This window comes from Azolla caroliniana, unplaced genomic scaffold (assembly GCF_043228905.1).
Source record: "Azolla caroliniana isolate FFs.n. ecotype wild unplaced genomic scaffold, voAzoCaro1.0.p SCAF_1, whole genome shotgun sequence".
NCBI classification, from domain to species: Eukaryota; Viridiplantae; Streptophyta; class Polypodiopsida; order Salviniales; family Salviniaceae; genus Azolla; species Azolla caroliniana.
Genome location: NW_028230436.1, coordinates 4,438,287 through 4,464,397, shown reverse-complemented (window position 1 = coordinate 4,464,397; position 26,111 = coordinate 4,438,287). Strand labels below are relative to the sequence as shown.

General features: G+C 36.8%; 6 protein-coding genes across 8 annotated transcripts; 2 read left to right on the top strand and 4 right to left on the bottom strand.

Moving 5' to 3' along the window:
* Nucleotides 1-549: 549 nt before the first annotated feature.
* On the bottom strand, nucleotides 550-2,009 carry LOC147868479 (uncharacterized). Its single transcript, XM_087319723.1, has 4 exons — nucleotides 1,893-2,009; nucleotides 1,417-1,533; nucleotides 1,243-1,302; nucleotides 550-939 (listed from the first exon to the last, which is right to left on the bottom strand). Exons 1-4 carry the CDS (start codon nucleotides 1,983-1,985, stop codon nucleotides 844-846), a joined length of 366 nt encoding a protein of 121 aa, XP_087175849.1. The 5' UTR covers nucleotides 1,986-2,009; the 3' UTR covers nucleotides 550-843.
* Nucleotides 2,010-3,238: 1,229 nt separating this feature from the next.
* Nucleotides 3,239-5,291, top strand: LOC147868478 (uncharacterized). The gene is made up of 3 exons (XM_087319717.1): nucleotides 3,239-3,655; nucleotides 4,284-4,547; nucleotides 4,972-5,291. The coding sequence occupies exons 1-3, from the start codon at nucleotides 3,353-3,355 to the stop codon at nucleotides 5,056-5,058; spliced, it is 654 nt and encodes a 217-aa protein (XP_087175843.1). The 5' UTR covers nucleotides 3,239-3,352; the 3' UTR covers nucleotides 5,059-5,291.
* Nucleotides 5,292-6,342: 1,051 nt separating this feature from the next.
* On the bottom strand, nucleotides 6,343-9,327 carry LOC147868477 (pentatricopeptide repeat-containing protein At5g27110-like). Of its 2 annotated transcripts, none has more exons than XM_087319697.1 (2): nucleotides 8,655-9,327; nucleotides 6,343-8,309 (listed from the first exon to the last, which is right to left on the bottom strand). In XM_087319697.1, exons 1-2 carry the CDS (start codon nucleotides 9,226-9,228, stop codon nucleotides 6,625-6,627), a joined length of 2,259 nt encoding a protein of 752 aa, XP_087175823.1. In that variant the 5' UTR covers nucleotides 9,229-9,327; the 3' UTR covers nucleotides 6,343-6,624. The 2 variants fall into 2 exon arrangements, with proteins under 2 accessions (XP_087175823.1, XP_087175832.1); XM_087319706.1 differs by having other exon boundaries at nucleotides 6,343-8,174.
* Nucleotides 9,328-10,270: 943 nt separating this feature from the next.
* Nucleotides 10,271-15,782, bottom strand: LOC147868476 (glucose-6-phosphate 1-dehydrogenase, chloroplastic-like). The gene is made up of 10 exons (XM_087319687.1): nucleotides 15,447-15,782; nucleotides 14,941-15,134; nucleotides 14,417-14,511; nucleotides 14,217-14,331; nucleotides 12,704-12,906; nucleotides 12,474-12,623; nucleotides 12,272-12,392; nucleotides 11,666-11,895; nucleotides 11,219-11,419; nucleotides 10,271-10,913 (listed from the first exon to the last, which is right to left on the bottom strand). Exons 1-10 carry the CDS (start codon nucleotides 15,694-15,696, stop codon nucleotides 10,658-10,660), a joined length of 1,815 nt encoding a protein of 604 aa, XP_087175813.1. The 5' UTR covers nucleotides 15,697-15,782; the 3' UTR covers nucleotides 10,271-10,657.
* Nucleotides 15,783-17,142: 1,360 nt separating this feature from the next.
* Nucleotides 17,143-21,276, top strand: LOC147868475 (uncharacterized). 2 transcript variants are annotated; one of them, XM_087319666.1, is made up of 6 exons: nucleotides 17,143-18,420; nucleotides 18,977-19,340; nucleotides 19,445-19,545; nucleotides 19,634-19,723; nucleotides 20,625-20,749; nucleotides 20,856-21,276. In XM_087319666.1, the coding sequence occupies exons 1-6, from the start codon at nucleotides 17,788-17,790 to the stop codon at nucleotides 20,995-20,997; spliced, it is 1,455 nt and encodes a 484-aa protein (XP_087175792.1). In that variant the 5' UTR covers nucleotides 17,143-17,787; the 3' UTR covers nucleotides 20,998-21,276. The 2 variants fall into 2 exon arrangements, with proteins under 2 accessions (XP_087175792.1, XP_087175801.1); XM_087319675.1 differs by having other exon boundaries at nucleotides 18,247-18,420; nucleotides 19,107-19,340.
* Nucleotides 21,277-22,239: 963 nt separating this feature from the next.
* LOC147868474 (uncharacterized) lies at nucleotides 22,240-25,708 on the bottom strand. Its single transcript, XM_087319655.1, has 3 exons — nucleotides 25,067-25,708; nucleotides 23,383-23,509; nucleotides 22,240-22,795 (listed from the first exon to the last, which is right to left on the bottom strand). Exons 1-3 carry the CDS (start codon nucleotides 25,613-25,615, stop codon nucleotides 22,608-22,610), a joined length of 864 nt encoding a protein of 287 aa, XP_087175781.1. The 5' UTR covers nucleotides 25,616-25,708; the 3' UTR covers nucleotides 22,240-22,607.
* Nucleotides 25,709-26,111: the final 403 nt, after the last annotated feature.

The window sequence follows — 26,111 nt, the reverse complement described above, 5'->3', positions numbered from 1 at the left end:
CTTTTCACTCTTACCATTTAAAGTCATTTATTGGGTTCCTAAATCAAGCAAGAACACGTTAAGATAAGGTTAAGTTATAATCGAACTGGTATTGTCAAATGATTTTTTTGTCATTTTAAGGATTCAATGTAATAATCTCTACGCTTTGGGTAGGCAGAATGGATTGAAAACATGGGTGCATACTGTACCCCAACAAAATAAATATGTCGACTAGCAGAATTATGCTTGCATACTGAGTTTGAATATACCTGATTGGAATCTTATATGAATGTTCTTCGCTGTAGCAGATTCCCACTGTGGTAGCTCCTATGCAGCTAATACAATGCTCTGTGCTCATGGCTATGGAGTTCCTTCCATTCACCCTGAGTTTTCTCACACTTCCTTCATTAGTAGATAATCATTTACTTCTAACGAAAACTTCACTCATTAAATTTGAGTTTGGGATGACATTGGACTTACACAAGGATGATAAAGCCTTCACTAAGCGTGGGAAGAAAAACGCGTCTAATTCACCAATTGGGAGTTAAAACACATTCAGAAGAGATAAAACACATGAACTGGGAGCTGATAAGAGGCAAGTGTCAAAACGTTGTCATCTGTATTACAAGACAGAATACCTGTACCGGGGTTTATCTTTAACACTACATCTTCAAAGCAGTAAAGAACAAAATACTTTTGTATTTTTATCCTGTGTATTGATTGACACATGATTTCAATATTGGAGAAAACTTCCAGATCCAAATTGTTTCTGTGATAAAAGAAACCATACATGTCTACTTAAGTATCCAAGATTCAATGAATAACTACTTGAGACGGAATTCAACCATATAAAAAGGGTTTTTACTAGCGCTCACTACCCTCTCCATCATCACTGTTCTGGGCTTTTGTCTTCTCATTATGCTCACACTTATCTCTCTTAACTTCATCACCTGACTGCTCCTGTTTTTCATGCATATACTTTCAGAGCTTTGCAATTATGAGCATTAGGAATGTCAAGAAAATGCTTTAAAAATCATATAATATAGTAAAACAAGAACAAAACGTGCTTCATAAATCTTAGTAAAACCGCCTGACTTATGCAATCTGAATAGTACTTGCATCACCATTACCAATAATATTGATCAAATACAGATATATGATTGGTTTCATAATTTCTTTTAGCAAAGCAGATGATTATTTCAGCATAAAAATACAAGAAAACTATAGTGAAAAAAGAATGCAAATATGGCTTTATTCTTTCACCGGATGATAGAGTCGCAGGTACTCTTTGTACATCTCCTGAATCTTTTGCTCTTTTATCCTCTGCAAGAAGCAAAAATCAAAAGGAAAGTCATAGGATTACTCATTATAAGCAATCACAGAAAAAAAAAAAGACAATGGAAGAACACATATAGCTGCAAAATTTCAATTTCTCACATAATTGCCAACTTTACGGAAGTCCCAGTCGATTTCATCAGGAGGTTTCTTCTTCTTGCGATATCGGTAAACAATGGCTTCGACTCGCTTTTGTATCACCTCATCTGGCAATGGATTCTACACAGGAATGAAGCTCATTCACATTGATGATTCATCAACATCTCTCCAAGATGAGGAAAATCGAATATGCTTGAATAATCTGACATGCCCCCCCCCCCACACACACACAACACACACTCTCTCTCTCTCCACAGATATATACATGAAACAACATCTCTAGAAGGGGGGATAATGCTCTCTCTCTCTCTCTCTCTATGTATCTCTTCACACGCACATACGCAGATTCAACACATCTCTATGGGCTCACATCGATATGATCAAAATCTCCCCCCCAAATGATCGACATCTTACCCTGAGAGAGAGAGAGAGAGAGAGAGAGAGAGAGAGAGAGAGAGAGCGGGGACGAGAAAACGTACCCTTGTACCAGGTCGTTTCCGAGGAGAGAAGCAGAGGGTAGAGGTATGGAAGAATTTCCTAACGACGAGGTTTCTGATCATCACATGTTCCATGTATGTATTGTAATTTGTACATAATACATAATATGCCCACCCAGAACAGGGCGTTTTTGGGTTTAATGTAACAAATGCCTGAATATGACCCAAATTTAGTTTGGAATGATTCCTAAACCCATTCATTGACCTAATTAGATATCCCGCTTTCGCATTACTCTGATCTATCGTTAACTCGATAACATGTCCCCAGACCACACTGCAATCTCATTCATTCCTAGATGAGTACCATGATGAGCCATGTATAATGTATGTATGGATCAAAAATCTAGCTCAACCGACGAAATCTCGAGTCTTTTGTGTCGCTACCCGATTACTTTGTTCCTTTGGACCCATGAATCATTGCTTGCCATGTGCAAATTTGTTGTGTATAGGGTCCATGTTTTGTCTCTTGGTTCATGAACGGTACGAATTCTACCAAATGGAGATCTTTCTCGTGAGCAATTGACCTTCATTGCCATATAACGTTTCCATGGAGTTAATCGATAATTTGATATGTTTGGAATGCTCCATGTATGTCGTGGCCGATGAGAACATGGATTTTCTCCTATACAACATAACCTTATTCGCCGATGAATATAAACATATTAGTTTTGAATGTACAAGAATGGGAGATGCACTTTGTGTGGCACCATAAACTCATTAAAATATGTCTCCATTTTTCTAATATGCCTCTGGAATGAATTTCACATCAAAATATGTCTCCGTTTAAACTCAATAGAGAAACATGTGAAGTTCGGGGTGTCTACGTGTCATTCCAACAAGGTGAAAGGTGAAAGCTTTTTCACAAAAGAAGTTTTATAATGAGTGTCTCACAAGTGACCCACCATCTCCCACTGGGCACCACATCAAGGGTGTTTCAAAGACCCCCATTCTCGAAGGTTGATATCAACAACTATATCAAGTTTTGAGTTCTGAAACATGCATGCACACACTTTTGGGGGTTTGGATGAGCTTATTAATTGTGTCTTAATCTTAACATTGGCAACATACGACAATACTAAACGACTCCATTTTTAGGTTTGGATGAGCTTATTAATGGTGTCTTATCTTAACATTAGCAACATACGATAATGGTAAACGAATCCACTTTTGGGTTTGGATGAGCTTATTAATGGTGCCTTAATCTTATCATTGGCAACATATGACAATACTAAAAGAATCCATTTTTGGGTTTGGATGAGCTTATTAATGGTGTCTTAACTTCACCATTAGCAACATACAACACCACAATACAAAACGACTCCATTTTTGTAAATTTCCGGAGATCCACATATGAAGAAGCATCCCCATTCTGAGAAAAACACAGGAACAGAGTATCACAGAAAACAGAGCATCGTGTAGAGATAAAGAGAGAGCTAACAACAATGTCTTCTGACAAGGATGGGAAAGAGAAGAAGTTAGGAGGTAAAGTTGCAGGTCTTGCTGTGGCTGCTGGAGTGTTTTGGGGCATCTTCAGATTCATCAAAGGAAGGAAAGAAGAAGAATCTCTCATTCGAGAGTACTATGGAGATCGTGAGGACTTCCATTTGCCTAGTGATTCTGAGCAGAAATATGATGATGATGACGACGACGACGACAAAGATGATTATAAAGTCCTTTCTCATGATGACAGCGATAAAGAAGTAGAAATTGATCCTGCTGTAGAAGAGCTCAAAACAGACACAAAGGTATGCCTATTTCTTGGGTTTTGCCTCTCAATTCAGAACTATAAACCCCTAACCATAAACCTTAAAACTACAAAATTTGTAACATTTATTGAAAGAATTGTTTCTTTATCTAAACCCCAAGGCATTAAAATTTTGATATTTTCAACTATATTATTTCTTTCAATAAACATTGAACCCTAAAGTATAAATCTTCGTGATATTTGCATCCATGCAGCAATCTTTCTCCATTTGTTTAGTATATGTTTCTTTCAATAAGCCATAAACACTAGATCATAAATATGAAGCCCGAATTCCTAAATTTTTGTGATATTGATATTCATTTAGCAATACGTTTCCTATTTTCTTATTGCATGTTTCTTTTGATATAGCTAAACATTACATCATTGTTATACTTACATTCATAAGTCAAGTGCATACTTGCACTTCTCCATCTTTCAATTAATAATTTACTCAATTTGTTCAGTGCACGTTGAATTCAAACCCTAAATAATAAATCCTTTTGATTTTTGCATTCATAGATGTTCTTTCTCCATGTCTTCTCTTATATTCTTCGTTAGAAATAGACCTCATTCAATGTGTTTGAAAAAACTCTCCTAATCTTAGATTTCTTCTTTTACCTTCATGTTAGGAAGAAGTTGAAGTGATTGACAAATCTGTATTGCCTGAACCGAAGCATGAAGTTGAGGAAAAGCCATGGTTCCTCTCCCTCTTTGACCCTCCAAAGTCAAAGGAGAACACACCTGCGTTGAAAGAGAAAGAGAAAGAGAAAGAGAAAGAGAAAGATGACGAGGAGAGAGAGAGGGAACCAATTGCTCCTAAGAAACTTCAGAAGATAGAGAATTATGAAATCAAGAAAGGCGATACTCTTTGGGCCATCTCGAGAAAATATGGGGTGAGTGGCATCAACTGCTATAGAGCTCATTCATTATGCATAACTTTTTGACATCAAATCAATGTACTAAGTTATGTCACGTGCATTCACAATGTGACATTATGCATGTTATCATAGTGGTGCTTGTGGAGAAGGTTCTTCCATGAGATTGTTGCCTATCACTAACAAACATATGAATCACTTTAACCTGCATTTCTTGGTCCATCAAATATTAATCTTATGCAACTGTTTAAGCCTCGTTGGAAGGAATCTTTCATGTTATTGTTGCTCATCACTAACACGAATATATGCATCAGTCAATGTTCTCCAATTTCTGTATGTCCGCTTTTAAATTAGCTTTGATATACCTCTCTGAATATTCATGCATCATTTTATTTTTCTTCAACGTATTCTGCATAATTTTCTTCTTCATGTGCAAATACAGGTATCTTTGGAAAAGCTGAAGGCTGTCAATGGCTTAGATGCAGATCACATCTATGCAGGACAGACTCTTATTGTACCTGAAGACTGAATCAAATCCTAGTATCTATGAGTGCCAATAAGAAAACTAACCGGGGAAGTTACTAGCACAACAAGCTTACTATAATAGTAATAAAAGGGTTTGATGTTGGGAAGACTGATTTTTCTATCCATGGCAAATTTGTGTTCATGTGAGTGAGGAATTTTGTAAGAGGAGACACTGGCAGCTTGCGTTACAGCTTTTTATATGTGAAATTTAAAGGTTCGTAGCATGCCTTCACTTCACCTGCAGTACAATTATTATGAATGCTGAAATTATTTGTCTACATTAGCGTTCCATTAGTTGGGTCATGTATGGTTAAAGGACAAAAAGAAAGAGATTAATGAAGTGATCCTGTTAGTTGTTTTAAAGAGAAGTTATGGGATTTTAAAATTAGTATTCTTTCATTATCACATGCAAGTTTTGTTTTATACAACTTGCATGTAATAGAGATGTTTTGAATTTGGCATAAATCATGCAAATGCTGCATCTTTGAAAAACTTGCATAAAAAAATTTATGCCATAATTACTAAGGTAAAGGAAAATAGAATGATATCATTGAAAGCATAATGCCATCATTTTCCTACAAGTCGCATAAGAAAGACTCTTAAGACCTTGTTTTTTCAACAAGACGAATTTGTGAGTAAGCAAGGCCAAAATGAAGTTGATGTTTCCTTGTGACAACATTGTAAGACCCAAATTGAAAATCACATCCCTTGTTTGAACTCAACTGGAATCCTGTATTATGTGGTGCATGAGTTTGTTTAGGAATCTCAAGAACTACTTTCAATTCTTCATTTTGAGATGAACATGTTAATTGGATTGAAAGAATCGTCCGTGTTATGTGTTTTCACCTTTTCTTATCGCCTACTAATTTGTCTACAAAAAATTTACAGTGCTAAAAACACTTTTATAACTATTATAAGATAGACAATTGCACCATGCCAATTGTCTGAAGGCTGTAGCTGCACAGCAGGCCCATGTAATCATAATGCCTGGGCATTACAGTATACATCTCTAGATCACAAAGAATTAAGGGTATAAAAGCATTTGCAGACAGCTAGAAAGGTAGGGATAAATCACCATGTAATCATAATGCCTGGGCATTACAGTATACATCTCTAGATCACAAAGAATTAAGGGTATAAAAGCATTTGCAGACAGCTAGAAAGGTAGGGATAAATCACCATGTAATCATAATGCCTGGACATTACAGTATACATCTCTAGATCACAAAGAATTAAGGGTATAAAAGCATTTGCAGACAGCTAGAAAGGTAGGGATAAATCACCATGTAATCATAATGCCTGGACATTACAGTATACATCTCTAGATCACAAAGAATTAAGGGTATAAAAGCATTTGCAGCCAGAAAGGTAGGGATAAATCATTATTAGTTCAGATCATAGAAAAACCAAATGTTTCTAATTTCCAAAAGTGACCAGCATTGGTTCATCATTTAGTACCAAGTAAGAGGATCGTACGCAAAGCTGGAGAAAAATTTGTGCAAAGTGGAATTAAGGTGAACGTCTTGCTGTCATTATTATGCCAAAATTCCTGAACATTCTAATGCAATGCTCATTTTTTCCCATATGTTTTACAGCTTGCAAGGAGAGATGTTTGCATGATTGCATCTGGCGGAGCTTGAAGAGTCAGGACTATGTCGCATGCCTCATCAAAATGCCCAATTCGAACAAGAAGATCAGTCATGCAGTTGTATAGTTCTGTGTTTGCAGTTATTTTGTGCATTTGTGTCATAGACTTGAAATACTCATAACCCTTCTCTAATAGACCTGAATGACTACATACTGCAAGAAGACTTGTAAATATCACATGATTTGGCTTTATACCTTTCTGTTGCATCTCCTCAAAGGATCTCATGGCCATACTGTACTTACCATGCTTTGAATAAGCTGCAATCATTGTACCCCAAGACACCGCATCTTTGTCAGTCAATGAACTGAAGATCATATGTGCTTCATCAAAATTTCCAGAATCAGCATAAATATGAAGAAGCTTGTTTTCAACAGTTTCATATGACTCACTTCCAGACCTAAGGATGTGATCATGTACCATTTTTCCTAGTTCAACACTTCCTAGAGAAGCACATGCTTTCAGCACATGCAACAGTGTGGCTTCATTGGGAAAAATACTTTTTTGTGTCATTTTGTCAAAGAGATGTAGTGCAGATAGGTATTCAGAATGGTGAACATATGCCCCAAGCATAACATTCCATGATACATTATCACAGAAAAGAAGAGATCCATGGAACACATTGTGCGCCTCATTCAGCCCTTCAGATTTGACATACAAATCCATAATGGTGCAATTTACAGCAATATCTGATTCATGTCCATCTCTGACAATCCGGTCATGAAGCCATCGTCCTTCTTTCATAGCTTTTAACATCGAGCATGCTTTTAAACTACATATGAGTGCAACTCTACAAATCTGTATACCTTCTTGTTGCATCCTCTCTAAAAGCTCCAAGGAAGAAAGGCTATGCCCATGCTCTGTGTAACCTCCCATCATCGTGACCCACGACACATGATCCTGATTCTTCATATGATCAAATATGTTTTGAGCCTCCTTTATGTTACTACATTTACAATACATGTCAATAAGTCCACCTCCTATTACCTTGTCAGTTTCTAATCCACTTTCAACTATTTGACTATATATTACATTACTAAGTCTTTTGCTTGCTATCCTGCTGGATGCCTTGATTATATACATCAAAATAACCTTGTCAGGTTCAATTTCCTCACTTTGCATCTGATGAAAAAGATCAAGAGCAACAGTGTAGAAACCATGCTCAATATATCCACCGATCACTGAGCTCCATAAAACAACATCACGTTCAGGCAAATCTTGGAATACTTTATGTGCATCTTGCAAGTTACCACATTTTATATACATATCAACTAGGGCACTGCAGACAATTGTTTCAGTTTTCAGTCCGTCTTTTAAAAACTGTTCATGTGTGAATCGTGCTTTCTCTATGTCTCCTAAACTGCCACAAGCTTTTAAAACACCAGAAAACATGTATTTGTCTGGCTTAATGCCTCTCCGTTGCAGATTACTGAAAAGCTCAAGAGACATTACAGCATATCCATGCTGAGCATATCCTGAGATCATAATTCCCCAAGTAAATCTATCATGGTCAGTTGAATTTTCAAACAAGTTCTTGGCATCCTCAACAGAACCACATTTCATATATGTGTCAATCATGTTGTTTCTAAGAGTTGAATCTATAAAAATCTCTGCCACCACGTTAAGAAAGAAACCCAAGTTTAGCATAATTTTTCATTTCATTATTGTAAATCATCTTAAAATTTTGAAATTGATGGCACATACACCAACAAAATTTGAGCTTTGTTTGAATAGAAAACTTCAAATAATCAAGACATTTGTTTGTCGATACACAATAATTTTCAACAACTCTGGGTGAAGGTTATATTTATTCAAAAAATCACCATTACATTTTCAAATTGAAGTATGGATGCATCCAGATTTTGAGATGTTCCAGAATAAAAACTTTCAACTTTTGAGATATTTGTTTGTTAACATACAACATATATGATAAATCTAAATGAAAGATTTCCTACCTTTGTGTAACATTTCTGGTTTCGAACACTCAGATTCTGCCATCATCATTGTAATCTGGATATGTAAAATCTGACAATGTGGCAATGCTCCTAATGAGCCACATGCTGTAAGCATGCATGAAAACATATGTTTATCAGGCATGATACCATCCGTCTGCATCTTCGCATACATATCCATAGCTTCGTAGTTGTAGCCGAATTTGATATATGCATAGATGATGGCATGCCATGTAAATTTGGTGATTTTTGAGGCATGCAGGAAGGCTTGATGGGCATGTGACAAACTACCACATATTGTGAAAAGCCGAATTATTTGATCTGTAAACAGAGGAACAGAGAAGAACCCATTTCTTTGAATGAGGTGATGAATGTGTTTAGCATCTTTTAGGTCCTTCTTTTGGAAGCATTGATGAAGTAGAGTATGCAGGACATCTCGGGAAATGAGGATTCCTGCCTCCGTGAGAAGATCAATGGATTCTAATGCTAAGGTGAGATGGTTTTCTCTGCAGAGTTTATTTACGATACCATGGAGAGTGAAGAAACCTTCTCTCGTCGAACCTCTTCTACTGATCATGTCATCGCTCAGCTGAAGTCTTCTCTCGTACCTACTAGCAAAGCAACTTCAAAATTCAAATATAACCAGACAATTACAAAACTAGGCTTCTGATTTCTTGGAATACCTAAAGCTGAATGGACGGGTTTTGAGAAACTAGATATGTGGCCAAAAGCCTCCCCTATATATGTACACGAGAAACAACTGATTGTGTAATGAAATTAGCCTTCGTCCTATAGTCCGAAATGTGCAATGAAATTGGAAAGAGGCAAAAGAGGATATATGCTTCCTAGCTATTTGAAATGAAGACAAGATCAAATTTTATGTTTATCAATGGCTTGTTTTAGAAAGCTCATCATGGATCATTGAAACATTCAATTATGCATGGTGCATATGACCCTTCCACACTTGAGTTTTACTGAATCTATTCATGCACAAGGTGAATAAGTAATGTCGTGACCATATCCTTAACCTTGCTCTTTAATTAGAACCTTTATAGATGTTTTGTTTCACAAATTATCATACACCACTTTTCAAAATAGCACCATTGGAGTATTTGGTACATTAGTCTCAAGGAATTATTCTAACACTTTTCTTGTCTTTATACGAGAATAATCTTGTTGCCATTTATTCTAACATTGTTCTTGTCTTTATAATGTGACACCCATAGGGAGAGTACCTTATTAACACAAATTTATACAATGCATAGATTCCCTATTGCATATCTACGGCAAGGGCTTCTAGCTACTACATGAGCCATAGCACACAATACAAATTACAATGTCAAAGGCTTTTTTTGCAATTCACATAGCAACAAGTAAATCTCTGTTAGAGAGAGAGAGAGGCAAGGGGGGTTCACACACAAATCACGTGTTTTGATGGAGAAATTTGGTGGATTAAAAAATTATAAATCAGACAATAAAAAGCTAGGAAGCCATACAATTCAATATGATAGAAAATATAATTGGCATGCCATAAATCCATAAAGCTAGAAACATATATTTTGGCATGATACAAAAGAAAAGTTTATTTCCTAATAAAAATTGTTCTTTACTACTAATCATTGAACTTTGAAATAAGTTCCCTATCTTCGGAAAGTTTTTATGTTCAATTATTGGTAAAATAAGAGCGCAACATATGGAAATGGAAATTGAAGTTAGAGCACAATTTATCTTATCAAGAACATGGGTTCCGCTGAAGTGCAAGTAGAACATCATTGCACTTCTTGGTGTTTGTTTAAAATATTAGTCTTGCCAATTATTTCATCTTAATTAAAGCAAGCATCTCCTCCAATATGCTATGATTCTAAAGATCTGGTATCGAGGGAAACGGTTTTTTTGCATAATACATGAAGATTGTAAGCTTTAGATTTTACAGATCGGTTAGCATAACGCATATGACGATTTAGGCTTCTGATTCAATAGGCCAGTTAGCATAATGCGTGAAGAATTTAAGCTTTCGATTCTACATTCATATCCCCCCATCTCACATTGTGTTTAGCTGCCAAATAGTGCGCTCCAATCGGACCACGGCTTCCATAAGGATATAATTCGGGGGCTACTTTCCGTGTTTCGAGCTCCTTCAGTAGTGGGGTAAAAATGGCCCACGCTGCATCGAGTTCATCACTTCGAATGAAGAGTCGTCGTTCACCTTCGATCGCATCTAACAATAGTCTCTCATATGCATCTGGTATCTCTCTTGAGTACCTACAAGATAAGCATGTATATTCTGTTATTTTAGGTAGGTCATCAATCCAGAACATTTATGAAAAGAAAAAAAATACCCACAGCTTTTTAGATATCTACCAGGAATAACCCCGCTTTCTAGTAGTACAATTTTGAAAAACTGCGGGGTATTCTGGTCATTCTTGCAAATCAAGGGTAGGGTCTTGTGGTATCTCTTTCCAAAAAAGTTAAAAGAGGTATTTTCATGTTTTTCCCCTATTAGGACTGCTTTGCAAGCAGTGCCTAACTTGGATTCAGTTAGAGCATGCCTTCAGAGTTAAACCTACCTATCCGCGTAATGCAAGTTTAGGTTGCTCCGATCCAATCTCATCCCCAATCCTGGTATTTTGTTATTGATCTTCAAATAGATTGCCTCATCGGGTTGCACTCGGATAACAAGTTCATTCGTAGCCTGATCCAAGTCTGTTCCAAAACTCCTCTTGTATAAATTGCCAGGTACATGCCGGAATTGAACCCTGATCTCTGCCCTGAAAATAGATGAGAAAGAATATTTGTTTAATACATGAACCACAAATATGGCCAGAAAAGAACACATCAACAAACTCATAGACATTATCAATCCCTGTCCCCTCCGTTAACCCTAGATTCTAAATAATCCCTATTCATTATCAATTCCCATCTGCTCCAAAGATGAGATTCTTTGCTAAATTTTCAATGTACGCTAAATAATATATATAATGTTGCAAAGGCTTTTCCATGCCACAGCACTATACCTTCTATTATGCAAGGCTTTTCCAGCTTTCATCAGAAAGGGTACACCATCCCACCGCGCATTGTCAATAAACAATGCTGCTGCAGCAAAGGTCGGGGTAATACTGTTAGAAGGAACGGTCTTATCATCTGTATATCCAGGATATTTGACACCTCCCCTTACATGGCTTTTATACTGTCCAATAACAACATCTTCCAGATGTAAAATCCTCATTGATCGAAGGACCTTGACCTGTATAGAAATGTTAAGTCCTCTTTTAACAAAGATTTCTTTAGAAACCGCACTGTATTATACATGATCAAGAGGAACTAGGAATGCAATCACTTACACTATCTAAAGTTATTTATTCTGTCCTACCAACCTCTTTATTAGAAATGTCATATTTGAACCTTCCAACCCTTAATAAAAGAGCAAGATATGAAGAAATTAAACACACTTGATGGAAATTGAAAGAATTTGGACAGTTAGAAAGAAAGGAAAAACCAATGTGGTTATACCTGAGAATTGACTACATTAGATGGAAAAGTGGAACAATTTGTGTTGGCCAAAAGGTAGATGCAGGTTTTTGTGTCAAGCATACAAAGCATTATGCTGTATTTAGTATTACCTTTTCATTCCTGATATCTTCTGCATCAAGACTGACAGGTGGCTCCATGGCAAAAAGGGCCAAAATCTGCAACAAGTGGTTCTGCATGATGTCACGTATAATGCCATAGTGATCAAAATACCTGAAATATTTTTATGTGCACATGTTAGAACGGTTCTGAGTTTAGTGGTGATGCAATTAAATAAAGCAAGAAGCTGCATACCCTCCTCGGCCTTCTGTTCCAAAATCTTCCGAGAACAGAAATTGAACATTCCGAATATACTGACGTGACCATAGAGGTTCAAAGACAAGATTAGAAAACCTCAATACCGACAAGTTCTCAACCAGCTCTTTTCCCAGGTAATGGTCAATCCTAGAAATATGAGATAATGGTGTGAGAATTCCAAAACTATCAAGAGGAAAGAAAATACACAATTAATTCCAAATACTAACCTGTAAATCTGTTCTTCTGTGAGATACTGTTTCAAACCATTTGTGAGCTGTGCAGACGATTCGTAATCCCTTCCGAATGGCTTCTCTACAATCACTCGAGTCCAACCATTTGATGAAGAAGTTCGGCTAGCACACCTTGCAACATCAATAAAAATATTGGGTGGAATTGACAAGTAGAATAGTCTATTTGCAAGTCGACTTCCCTGCACCAATGTCAGAATCACATTATCATTATTAATTATTACGACAAAATAACCAATGGAATGTTGCTCACGTCATCCAACTTGCATGCCCATAGTAATGAAGACATACAAAGTTGAAATAGGAATGGAAACAATGTGCTAATAAAAAATGGAAATACAAAACATATAGATGAGAAACACCAAGTAAAATAGATCGTCAAATTAAAATAGATTGTGGGGCAATGATTGTCAGTGAGATAGACAATAGAAACAACAGATATGTGACAGCAGTGGCCGATAAAATAAATGTCTGCTAATGGATCTCTAGGTCAAGACAAGAGGTTATTTTTCAATAAAATCATCTTATTAGCTTGCTATGCCAATTGTAGGACGTATACTCCCAAGAAAGTACTATGGGGAGGCCAAAAACATTTGGACAAACACATTGTTGATCACAAATGCATCTTGGTACGTATAGAACCAGTCCTGAATGCCATATGAGGTTTCTCAATTGTATTAGGTCACAGATGTTGAGGCAGTATTCAAAGGATTGCTTAAATATATCTATGAGAGATAAAAACACCTCTTTGGAGCAGGTTTCAGTGAGGACTACCTAGGGATGCTTTGGATTAAGAATGCTCCAACAGAGACTCGGATGTAACATGGAGGTTCCTATGAAAGAAGGGAGTGCACATCTCCATCCAACCTAGGTAGAAACTATTATGGTTTATAAAGTTCTAACCTCATTACTTAATCTATACCTTCTTACAATGTCTATGCAGTGGCATTACAATGTCATTATACTGACTTTGGTTCTGCAATCTCTCCTTTATGGAGCATGGCTGTCATGTTTGCTCGTTGATGAGTAGATTCAAATGGTGGAAGTACATCACTTTTAGCTCCAGTACTTTTTTTTAAGTCTTCAATCCCAAATACATATCTTTTCCAGCTTCACTATTTTGATGCTCAATCCCAGATATACAGCATTCAATTCCAGTACAATAGATCTCATACAAACGCAGATCCCTGTACAAAATCTAATATACAAGATTCTATCCACTCTTCATGTTTGCTACTCATGGTAATTCAAGATTCTATCCACTCTTAAGTTGTAATTACAATAAAAATAATCTAATGCAGCAGATTACATTGGTGATTCAAATGATTAATTGATATTAACGAGAAATATAAATAACAACACCCTGCTGCATTTCTAATTATCTTTGATTGTTGGGTCAATATACATCATCACGTACAACAGTGCCAGTGTATGTGAAACACAACATGTATCAATCGGAAAGGACAAAAGGCCCAGCCAGCTCAACCAGTACCTCATGGACCTTCAATTTCGCATCCAGTGCCCTAAAATCTTCCTCGGAATTGTATTGGCCAGACTGATAGAAGCATCGCTTTAGGAAATTTTCCATTTTATCTTCGCAATTCTCACTGAGATGGAAATATGAGGCAATTTATATCAAAAACAAGAAAATTAATCATAAAGAAGAAAATTAAATAAATGAGAAGAAATCACCTCTGATCGATTCTGCATGTCAATGTTCCACTTATCATATCTCGAAGTTCTGCATCAGTCATTTTACTTCGAGCATAGCCAAAAATAGTAAAATGCTAGCCAAGTAAAATGAAAATAGCTTAAGAACATAAATATGAAGAATCATTGCTTGGTTATATGGAATGCTAAGATCACTTCATTTTATTTGAGCTTACTGCCTTCATTCATTTTGCAATATGATATGTGTATTTCTATTGATTTATCATATTTATTCCATCAATTTATATTTGATCCCTTTGGAAGCAGCTTTCATCATTCAATATCATATGCATAATATGTTCATTTATCAGATGGCACTCCATTGATCTAATCATGAAACATCATGGATGTGTGCATAAATACTCATTTGTCCATTTGATTCAATCAGTGTATTGTTTCTTAATAAACATGGTAATGACATCCACCATCATGAACAATCATGTGTATGTGCAATTTATTCATTAAATCCATTCCATCAATGTATTAAGCCCGAGTGCCGATGATACCTCTGGAAGACAGCCTTCATAATACAGAGCAAATAAAGCTGGAAATATCTTCTTCTTAGCTAGATCTCCTGACGCACCAACAACGGTAAAGCTAACAGTTGATTCACTCTCTGGATGGATTTCTGGCAATGAACCCGCTATTGCAGCTTCCTCAACAGGAGATAAAGGATCTATTCCATCCTTTGCAACAAAATCTATAATAAAAACCGGCCCTTTCATTCACTTTATAACAAAGAAATACCTTTCATATTCACACTACCACAAGAATAATGATCCAAGAATTGCAATTATCGAGATTGACAAAGAAAACCATATTCCTTCCTTGGCAACAAAATATATACTAAAATCCTTTTATTCACGTTGCAATGAACAAAAAACATTATTTTTATTTCACATTATGACAACCAACACACTTGATGCAAGTTTTGTTATCCTCAAGGTGAAGAAAGAAAAAACACATCTATGACTCTGATTAAGAATTTCACCCCGGGGTACTTTTTACATACCATTTTGGAGAAATGGGGCAGAATGACTGGTAATTGAAGATCTGCAAATAATCTTGTCTTTTATCTGCAAGGGGGCGAACTGAAGATAACTCTTGTATATACTAAGCTTGGAAGAATTGTGGTGTAAAGAGGATAATGAAAGCAAATAGGGTAAAACAGAGGTGTTGTTCCCGTATCCGTTAGAGCAAGGCATGGCTCCTCTGCATATGTTGAGGCCATAGCTTGTGCTGAGATGTGGAATGGAACCCATGAATGATGGCTCGGTGCGTGACCAGAACAGAGTGACGGAATAATTATGTATGGTCTGTTTGAGATCGCTCACATGTTCACATGCAGATGATGATCTTCAGATACATCCACACTGTAGAGTCTGTAAGACTGTAACCCACGGCCACAGGACCTCCACTTGTGTTTTGTCACTCAGATTCGGCCACATTCGGCGTAACACTTCCATCCCCAATCGATCTCCATTGTTGGATCATGTGACCTTATTTTTCCTGGGTCAAGCTCTCGTTTCTGCTTCCACTTGTTCCGTGGAACCGGTCCTTAACATTCATTCAAACTGCCCTTGGCGTCATCATCAATCGAGGAGAACCAATTTATGCCACATGCCCACTTCGCAATGTATCCCCGCTCGCTTATGTGCCATGATTCTAAGAAGTTGTGTCTCCGTTGATGATGTTTCATTTCACCCCAATCTTGTTGACATATGTCTTTCGTCCTTCGGACATGCTATTTCACGTTGAGAATTATTATGCCATAAAACACACATAACAAACAATCAAGGCAAAATGACATGGTTGAGTCACATAAGCCAAAAACAATCTACACCTGGATCAAGCTAACTACAAATCTCTGGCAAATTGGTATACTTCCTTGATTTAGTTAAAATCGTTAAGATTTGATGCAATAAAGCTCAATACAGATTTGCATAACTTGTTTGGTTGCACGACACAACATGTTATGCTATTTGTAAGGTGACAAGTATTGTGTACCCTTAGCATTGCAACTAAATAACTTAAAACAAACTCGAACAAGAAGAATTGCAACTTAAATTAGCCTAGATGTGAGGTAGACCTTGGAAGTCGGAAAAACTAGTTATCACTTCACGAGCAACAAATTTCTTCAAAAATAACGAAGTCATAAAAGTCATTGATGTTTACAGAGGACATGTATGGAGCAAGAGATGTAAACATGTATAGGACAAACGTTCAAACCTAACTTTTAACTATCGATATATAGGGGATGCTCATGTGCCCGATTATGCACGTCATTGTTTGGATGTTGGTTTGTATGGTGAACATGACATGAGAGATTGTGTCTCCTTTTCACCTCGATTGATCCTAATTGTTAATTTGACAACTATCATAACCTATAAACCTCAACTATGGTGCATTTCCTTCTCGTCATTCAACGAACTATATTTGTTGAACAAGGTTCTAAGACGCGAGTTTATATGGTTCGAACTTAGAGAGAAAACATACAATCCCGCGATTTCGGAACACACCATACAAGAAACTGAAAACAAAGGCAAAATTCGATGGGCAGTCGGGGTTTGAGACTAGGGGTGTTGGTTATTGATAACTCTGGGAGAGACGGATATGTACATACTTAGAGATCAGATAGAGGTTTATTGGTGAGTGAAATTTGATCTTAATAGTAATGAGACGAGATTCACTGCCTCATGGTGACCCATGGCGAGAATCGAACTTGGGATCTCCCTCAATTTCACGGGAGAGGGAGTGTGTGTGCGCGCGCATATGAGTGAAAGAACATTTCTGCAGCATCTTAAAGATTCTTCTTGTTAGCGCCAAAATTTGCCCTTTCATTTTGCATCCCATTTCTTGGGCGGTTTCATGTTGCAATCAGGGGTTTCTTCTTATGACGATGACCATGCTTTAATGGTTTCTTGATGATGACGGGTATCGGGCTTTTTGATGGGTCGTATTTATTGACAGGGAAGAACCAGAACAGTTAAAGACGTGCTTGTATGGAGGCGAAGAAGGTTCATTCATCACGTGACAAGAACAGAGAAGTTTAAGGTGCGCTTGCTGATAGGAAGAATGCTCATTCATTAAGGAACAGGAACAGACCAGACTTTGGGTGTGCTTTTATGGCTGATGAAAATGGGGATTCATCAAGTAACGAGTTTAGAGGGTGAGTGTCATTCCTTAACTAACAAGAATAATTGTAGTTTTGGGCGTGTTTCCATAGATATGGAGAAGGTTCTTTCAATGACCGAGCATTCATCAAGTACCGAGTTCAGAGATTCTTTCCATGGATACAGTGACATTTCTTAGCTAACGAGAACAATTGTAGTTTAGGGCGTGTTTCCATAGATATGGAGAAGGTTCATTCAATGGCTGCCCACCGACAACCCCGTAGCCGATTGGGTCGGATGCCACGCTTGGGTCGTCCTTTATTTGTACCTTTTCCATTGACCACCAGGAAAAACTCATGTCTATCAAGGAATGCCATTGATAGGAGTCAGAATCATGATACAGCAAGTTTACATAAGAGAAGGCATTCACGAGATAATGATTTTTCTTACAGTGGATCCTCTTCTAATAAAGTAAGAACTATTTTCCAACGTAGGCTAGAGGAACAGTTGGTGCCCAAACTAGGTTTCAAAAAGGGAATGAAGGTCACCATGTGTAATGATGGTGAATACATGGAACGAAATGATGCTCTTAGAGTGGCATTATCTGCAGGTTCTCTCAATGATGGTTACAATCAATTTTGTCATTCCAAGGATCGAGAACCGAAAAGAAAAGGAAAAGGAAAAAGAAAAGGAAAAGAAGAACACATCAAAGCCCTACACCGGCAAAAAGGTCTGTCCAGTATTGGTAACAAGAAAAGAAAGCTTGAAAGTAAAAGTACGGTTTTTTATCGCAATGAGTCAAATTTGCATGTAAGAGAAGCTTCTCTGAGGCAGTCGTTATGTTTGACAAGGAGGCAGCGGCTTATGCGTACAGTAAGTTACAAAATTCCTTTCTGAAGCATATTCTTCAGGTTAAAGTAGGGTTTTCATTTTCAATGTTTGTGTTGAATATTCTTACACATAAATACATACCTATGTACGTATGTATATATATTTATAGATCTATCTCTATATAGTATATATAGGCTATATATGTATACATGCTGGTTTGTATATAACAGGAGACTTCCTAGGAATTTACCCATTATTTTCCCTACATTGTTTTTTAGTACCTAGCACTATGAGCATCAATACGCAGAGCCATGGTGGGCAAAGGCTCCTAGATACCTAGCTCCTATTGTTAATCATCAGAATGAAACACGAGAAAAATGGAAGCCTTATCATGTCATGGGAAAATGTCTAAAACGTCTTGGGAGTTATATAATACATAGGCTGGTGAATTTTAAAGTCTTTCAATTCTCTAAGAAAGTGATAGAAGCAATCTTAGAACCTTGGTTCTGCATCTACTCTGGCATTATCTTCATGATCTGCGAGAAGAAATTGGTCTATTGATTTTCATTTTGAATGGTGATGGTGATTCTACATGTAGGATGATACATCAGAAAGAGTGGAATCCAAACCAACCAATATAAATGATATAGAAAGTTCACAATTTCATGTTGTTTGCAAAAGCAGCTCGATGCCAAAGAAATGCTCATTTGATGGTGATGATAATACAGAAGGAACGTTGGAGATTAGGGAAAGTTTGGAGAAGAAATGCAAATATAATGATCAGCATGCCAATATGGAACTAGATCAAGCCAACAATGTTTATAAGGCACAAAGGGATATGACGGATTCAGTTGGAAAGCATCTTTCTACTAATGCATTTGAAATTATTTGCAAGGAAGACATTTTTCCGGAATTTTCAAATCTACATCTTCTTCATGTATCATCAAATCCTTTGCCAAAACGTAGGCCCCTCTTCCAAAATGTCTTTTGCCTATTAGCTTTTGATTCATGATTACAGAAGAATGCCTCGAATGTTTTCCAAACTCACTTTTTTGCTCGTTTGCAGAGCTTGAGGAAGGTATAAATGAATCAGAGCAGGTTATTAAGAAGGAACTGGCTGCCAGGAGGAGGAAACAAGAATTGGAGAGGAATGTTAAAGTTATACAGGTCACATTAATATTAAAATCGAGTTTGTATTGGTGATTTATTTCTTGATCGTAAAGTATTTTTTCCTGAAGAAAATGTATATACACAGGCCAATGCTATACAGAAAATCTTGGGTCAGGACTCATCGAGGAAGAGGCGGGAAGAGAAATGTTTGAAGATGAGACAAGAGATGGAAAAGGTAACTAGTGTTGTTGCATGATACAAATCCCTTCTTTTCTTTGCAAGTAACATGACATACTTATCTTTTGACTTCTGGATGTGAATCCTAGTGCTCATAAGTGGGGCCATATGTCCATCAACTCCACCCTAGTGCTCATAAATTGACTGACTCTAACTAAAGATGCTTTCCAACGCTGGAGATTAGTAGGACTCCTTAACCTTCCCTGCAACTAAGGGTAGTATCCTTGCATGCTGGAGATTAACTTGACATTCTCAACTCCCTCCATCGATGAATTCTCTTGCAGATTGGTGGTCAACACGGCTCTGTTAAGCTCACCTCAATTTAAGAATAATTTCGTGAGGTTAAGGTCAAAATCAACAGGACTCCACAACCCCATAACCAGTGGTGTGTTCCCAAGCTGCCTCTCAACTTAAATACTCCTTATGGTAACATGTGGAGTGTTAACGGGACCCCGTAACCTCCTTACCTCCTAAGTGTACGTACATTCACACGTGGAGGTTGATTCTTAACATTGTTGCAACTATGGTTGCCTTCAATGACAAGGCTTTTTTTAACATTCAATTGCATTCACACTTGAATTTCACTTCACTCCTTAATTGCTCTTCAAACTGAGATGCATGCACTTGCCAAAGGGCTAAATACAACTTCTCAATATATGTGTACGCCCACATGCCAAAAAGTAACAGAAACTCAGAAATGTCCATTCAACTAATGTTGCAATGTGTTTCTCGCATTGGTCATTAATAGAAATTTCCATCCATTGAAGCACATCACACCAAGCTGGACATTGCCTGCGCTGTTCTGTATGTCTTAAGGAATGTAATAACCGCCGACCTGAAAGACTTTGCAGAGAAACTGGCTGCTGTTTTTGTATAATATGTCCACAATTTGTCTTCAGGGAAAGCAGGCGGCATTGGGAGCTCCTCCAGTCAACACTATACGGTGGGTCATGGGTCCATCAGGCAACGTTGTATCTTTTTCAAAAGATGTGGAGATGTTGAGAATTTTTCCAGCACCATGCTGGTAAACCCTCCCTATGATTACAGTTCCTTTTACATGTTGAAGCTGAAGTTCCATCAATTCAGATACAAACTGATGAAATTTCTTATGATGTTGTGCCTTTGGTCAGTTATCCTCCTGCAAGGGAGAAGTGTGCTGAACCTTCTTGCAATAATGCCTACAAGTATCGAGACTCTAAAACTCGGCTTCCTCTTTGCAGTCTCCAATGTTATAAAGCAGTGCAGATTCACTCCACCATTTTGTTCACCTAACTCCAAATTTTGATCCAATTATCTATTATTTATTTGGTCTACCATCCAGTGATTTGGGTTTATTAAAGGGCATGTTATTAGTTTGAGGAATTCAATTCTATCTTTTGTATGTCTCACTGTCAGATTATATTTTCCAGAATCCCCCATGTGAGGCGCCATTCACATAACCATGTTCTGATATTGATGCGTCATGTTGAAAATCAACATTTCCTACCAAAGTTTCTGATCTGAAACACAGTTGGTTTAACCCTATTACAATTCAATGGAAACTGTGTGTTTGCTTGATTTATATGATGAGGCTGGTCAAATTCAGCATTCCACATTCATCCTTTCACTTTTATAGTTGTGGTAAGAAGGAAAAAAATAAGCATCCCCTACATTATCTGAATTTTAATTTTGCCCTATTAAGTGACCATATGAGCTTTGGAGAAGGAAACTTGTTATTAGAGAAAGCTAAACATATAATACATTCCTCTCAATCTCAATAAATTCAAGTGTGAGGCTGAGTCAGTTTTATTCAATTTGCACAGAAAATGGGCTTGCACTCTTATATGTTCATTTATTGGACTTTTTTGCATTGTTCTGCATTTCAAAGCTGGGAAATCATCTTTAGAAAGACATTACACTGAATATTTGGACAACAAAACTTGTCTACTTTCAGAAAACCTTGCAACTTTGATCACTTCTACATAATTTTACACTTTAAATTACCTACAATTATAAAAGAAAAAACACAGTAGAAAAACTCTTAATAGAAAATACTGAACAGTATAAAACCCACGTATGAAATACCTTTACCTTAAACAACAATAATGAAAACATCACAGTTTAATATGATAGTATCTATGAGTCAATCACACCTCTCTCGTTTTGTAAGAATGTGTATTGAAACTCTTCTAAATCCCTGAAAATTTCGCAGGAAACTGGTATGGAATAAAAGTTAATGCAACTGTACACTCAAACTCTTTAAGTAGCAATAATTCTATCTTGAGTTATATAACCATTGAAACTCTTCTAAATCCTTGAAAATTTTGCAGGAAACTGGTATGGAATAAAAGTTAATGCAAATATACACTCAAACTCTTTAAGTAGCAATAATTCCATCTTGAGTTATATAACCAAAAAGCCCCTTCAAAGCGCCTTTCACCTAAAAGACAACATATTTACCATATCCATTCAAGTAGCACTAACTTTATCTTGAGCTATGAGACCAAAAAGCACCTTTGAATTTTTCTCATGGCATTGGGCAGAACAAAGATGATGAATTTAGCATTCCTGCTTGAATGAAAGTAGATTATCGTTCTTGGAAACCAAGAATTTTCTATTTGTGATTACATCTCTATGCCCTATTTTTCCTAGAAATACCTAAACTTACTCGTTGTAGGTACAGGGATGATCAGTGACTCATAACAATATTGATTTCATAACAATCTAGGGGGTTAGTAAATCCAACAATGACATTCTACAGAAAGGGCTTCCTTCTTATAGGGTGTTCCAAATCAAAACATATTGAGCAATCACACAACATTACAGACTATTGATGATGGATCACCCACATTCTACAGAACAGGCTTCTTAGAGGGTGTTCCAAATCAAAACATATTGAGCAATCACACAACATTACAAACTATTGATGATGGATCCAAGTTTGCGTGAAGAGGTGCTTCCACACCAAGATCCCCGACTGAAATTGTATCTCCTATATCCAAATTCTCGACATTGACATCAATACGTGGAGGAAGTTCGCTAGGCAGGCAGAAGAAGGTTATGTATGATAATTGCTGATGTAGCTGACCCCCTGCAAGAGTTAAAAGATGGTATCACAATATTTAATGTAAACTGAAACTGCTGACAAAAAATAAAGCAAGAGTCAATGTGAAATGTTTAAGTATATATACCTACTTCATGAGACAAAAATCAATCCAAGCTTACAAAAGTTTGAATGTGTGCTAAATGAGTGAACTATAGAAATCAGAAAAATAAGAAGTCCATCTCAAGGAACTAGAGAAAGGGATCAAATTAAATTATCTGTAACTCTCAATGTTTACCCCAGGAATTTTAGTACGAAGAACATGAGAGACTTGAGAACAGAAATTGTATCCAAATTTCACTCTTTAGAGCCCATACCAGTATCTTTCTCAGATGAGTATAATTGTGGTGTATTTGGATAACTAGATTCTTCCCTTGTAGTTGAGTTTCTATGTTTTCACACTTACAGATTTTAGATGAGGGCATACATCCTCTATTCTTTGGGATTTTACTTGTCAAAAGATATGGTTCACACAGGCTTTCATCTCACTCAATGTACTCCAGCTAATAGATAATTGCGACAATTAAAAAAAGTGAAGGTAACAAAAAGAGACAAATACAGAGATAGAGCGTGACCTTTTTTAATCCCTATGCAATTTTCTAGACCGAAGTAGCGTATAGGAGAATCTAGTCGAAGTTTCACACCCGGAGGAGCTTTTAAAAATCCAACATTGCATATAAATCCTTGTGTACTGAAATTTACCTACAAAATAGATAATATATGTTAATAAACAGATTTCAGCCATTTACCTACAACAATTGAACAACATACATTAGGTGATTCACATCTGCTCATTGCAAATAAACACTTCACAAAGTTGAAGCCAAACACAAGCAAATGCTGGCATACATTGAATAAAGAATAAATATGTAACTTGTTCCAAATATGAAATAAACATGCAAGGTTAGATTCAACATGAGGAAATGCTGACACATATTGGATGAAAAATAGAATCTATAGCTTGTTCCGAACATGAAAAATCCACAAGATATCACACGTGAAATCCTGATAGCATTAGAAAAAATACTAAATTTACAGCATCAATGAGAAGTCATAACGAATGACTGATGTCTTGATTTTTGATCAAACACATCTTCAAAACAATGTTATATAATCTGATCATCACGGTAACAACCTCAGAAACAGATGATAGTAAGTAAAAACATGGGTATTAAACATGATACAAGAAGACAGAGAGTGAGGGATTGATCTCCCAAAAACCTTTTGGTCTACCAGAAATATGTAAATGATTTAAAAAGACCTCACCATTTTATTCAATAATGATAATATTAGTTCTGGTTCAATTAGAAAAGATAATTAATGTTACAATATGAGAAACTACATACTTAAGTAACATCTCATTAATGGTCTACAAAATGCAAAAGGGACAAATACCATAATTTTGCTGAAATGGAATCAGTTTTGTATATTTTGGGTTCAATGTTTGCCATATAGCCATGTATACATCTTTACCTGTAAATCTCTACGGAAGGATGATTTCAAACCTTTACTAATTAGAATAAAGCTATTAATCTTTCACTTCATTTCCCTTTTTCCAGATAAATTTATCTCCCCGTAAAGAGCAGAGAATATGGTATACACAGTTCCAAATATGGCAGACAACAAAGTTCATAATGTTACTAAACTTTCATCAGCAAATAGGACAAGCTTTCCATCACCATCAAATACTTCTAGGGATTATTGATTGACAAACACCTCCTAAAGCAATTAAATTCTCTATCAAACTCTATAACTATGTGCACATTAAAACAAAAACAAAAAATCTCTTGAAGTGTTTTCTTGATTGGCTGAATGATCATTATTCACAAAATAGATGAAATCAGTTAACTGAATAAAAAAACTTAAAACCAAAGAGGTTGAATGCCATAATTCTCAAGTGTGCAATCTGAATGACATTTGTTCCTAGACAAAAATTGGAGGATGAGATAGTAGTGAAATTGTTTATACTTGTTCAACTTCCACAGTTTATTCCCCAGCAAATAGAAATATGCAAGATAAAATTCTATATCGCTAGTGTCAATTATTCGTAGTGCAAAATCCTGCATCTCAATGTGTCTATAAGTCTCTCAATCGTTGAGTACGATCTCGTATGCATAAATCGTTGGATTAAAAACTGATTAACCCACAAAACAACTCTCTCAGCACAAGCCAAATTTTAACGCATGACTAACAATTTATATTACAAATCAGAAAAATATGACTATGAGAGGCAGAGCGGGAGAAGCGTTTTTTTCTTACCCTGCGAGGAAGAACGGGTTGAGTATAAAGAAGTCGATTTGACCCATATCCATCATAGACATTCAAGTTGAAGACATGGAGCAAAAAGTTGTCTTCTCCGAGGTTTGACCAAAGGCTATGGATTTGATACTTATCCAGCACAATGAGTATGTGTGGGGCGTCTGCATCATCGTGGCCATAGATGTACCCTGGTATCCGGTCTTTCTGACGGTCATGATCCGAGACTCGTTTCCCTTTGCCAAGACGCTCCACTGCCCATATGTTCTTCTCTACGGTTTGAGAAACAGAGTCGGCTCCCTTGGTGTCTAACTTGGGTTTAGGGATTAGGTTTGGCTTAGGGTTTGTGATGAAGTTTGGGTCAGGTTCTGGGTTACGAATTGAGACCGTGACAGAGTTGGGGTTTGAGTGTGAGATTGTGTTAGGGTTAGGATTTAGGTTTGTAATTGAGTTAGGACTTTCTTTTGAACATGAGAATATCGTGTTTTTGGGAGCGAGGGAAGGGAGGATGAATAAGCGCCTGGCGATGGCGGAAGAAACCCGTCTTTGCATTTCTGCATCAGAATGCTAGCTAGCATTTTGCATGTGGGCTAGTCCTAAAATCTGCACACAACAAAAAATAGAGAGAGAGAGATAAACAGAAATACAGGAAGGGGAAATGAAGAGGAACTTATATGGCTATCAGGGTTTTAGGGATTGGCTAATGTGAAGCCTTCTCTAGGGTTTTAGAGTTTTATGGCTTACGCCTAGTCTATACCATCGAAGCTTTAATTAGGGTTTAAGCATAAGGTTGAAATAGAAGGGGATCAGCAAGCTTTTGGCTACTTCAAGCATTGGATCATTTGGTGTTTGGGTTTAGGCCAAAGGTTTCAAGGTTTTTAATCGAAGAGTTTAAGCATATTGTAAGGTAGGATTCTTCAATAACATTAGGCAGGGTCTATGATTTTAGTGATTATTTGTGGTCAAAGCATGGGTTGAGGTTTTAGGGCATATTTCCAAGACTCCAAGCCTCCTAAAAAACAAGGCATTGCATGTACATATATCTTGT

What these genes read in the sequence shown, in the direction of transcription:
- LOC147868475 (XM_087319666.1), top strand. Translation starts at nt 17,788, where the DNA reads ATGGAGAAGGTTCATTCAATGGCTGCCCACCGACAACCCCGTAGCCGA. An exon ending in TGAGACAAGAGATGGAAAAG is followed by an intron (nt 19,724 to 20,624) that starts GTAACTAGTGTT and finishes ATTTGTCTTCAG; the next exon opens with GGAAAGCAGGCGGCATTGGG. An exon ending in ATTTTTCCAGCACCATGCTG is followed by an intron (nt 20,750 to 20,855) that starts GTAAACCCTCCC and finishes GCCTTTGGTCAG; the next exon opens with TTATCCTCCTGCAAGGGAGA.
- LOC147868477 (XM_087319697.1), bottom strand. Translation starts at nt 9,228, where the DNA reads ATGATCAGTAGAAGAGGTTCGACGAGAGAAGGTTTCTTCACTCTCCAT. An exon ending in ACCAGAAATGTTACACAAAG is followed by an intron (nt 8,310 to 8,654) that starts GTAGGAAATCTT and finishes ACGTGGTGGCAG; the next exon opens with AGATTTTTATAGATTCAACT.
- LOC147868476 (XM_087319687.1), bottom strand. Translation starts at nt 15,696, where the DNA reads ATGGGTTCCATTCCACATCTCAGCACAAGCTATGGCCTCAACATATGC. An exon ending in CGAAATTGAAGGTCCATGAG is followed by an intron (nt 12,907 to 14,216) that starts GTACTGGTTGAG and finishes ACATTGGTGCAG; the next exon opens with GGAAGTCGACTTGCAAATAG. An exon ending in AAAGCCTTGCATAATAGAAG is followed by an intron (nt 11,420 to 11,665) that starts GTATAGTGCTGT and finishes ATCTATTTTCAG; the next exon opens with GGCAGAGATCAGGGTTCAAT.
- LOC147868478 (XM_087319717.1), top strand. Translation starts at nt 3,353, where the DNA reads ATGTCTTCTGACAAGGATGGGAAAGAGAAGAAGTTAGGAGGTAAAGTT. An exon ending in AGCTCAAAACAGACACAAAG is followed by an intron (nt 3,656 to 4,283) that starts GTATGCCTATTT and finishes CCTTCATGTTAG; the next exon opens with GAAGAAGTTGAAGTGATTGA. An exon ending in CCATCTCGAGAAAATATGGG is followed by an intron (nt 4,548 to 4,971) that starts GTGAGTGGCATC and finishes GTGCAAATACAG; the next exon opens with GTATCTTTGGAAAAGCTGAA.
- LOC147868479 (XM_087319723.1), bottom strand. Translation starts at nt 1,985, where the DNA reads ATGGAACATGTGATGATCAGAAACCTCGTCGTTAGGAAATTCTTCCAT. An exon ending in GGAAACGACCTGGTACAAGG is followed by an intron (nt 1,534 to 1,892) that starts GTACGTTTTCTC and finishes ATTCCTGTGTAG; the next exon opens with AATCCATTGCCAGATGAGGT. An exon ending in TCCGTAAAGTTGGCAATTAT is followed by an intron (nt 1,303 to 1,416) that starts GTGAGAAATTGA and finishes TGCTTCTTGCAG; the next exon opens with AGGATAAAAGAGCAAAAGAT.
- LOC147868474 (XM_087319655.1), bottom strand. Translation starts at nt 25,615, where the DNA reads ATGCAAAGACGGGTTTCTTCCGCCATCGCCAGGCGCTTATTCATCCTC. An exon ending in AACCCGTTCTTCCTCGCAGG is followed by an intron (nt 23,510 to 25,066) that starts GTAAGAAAAAAA and finishes TCTATTTTGTAG; the next exon opens with GTAAATTTCAGTACACAAGG. An exon ending in TTGCATAGGGATTAAAAAAG is followed by an intron (nt 22,796 to 23,382) that starts GTCACGCTCTAT and finishes TAACTCTTGCAG; the next exon opens with GGGGTCAGCTACATCAGCAA.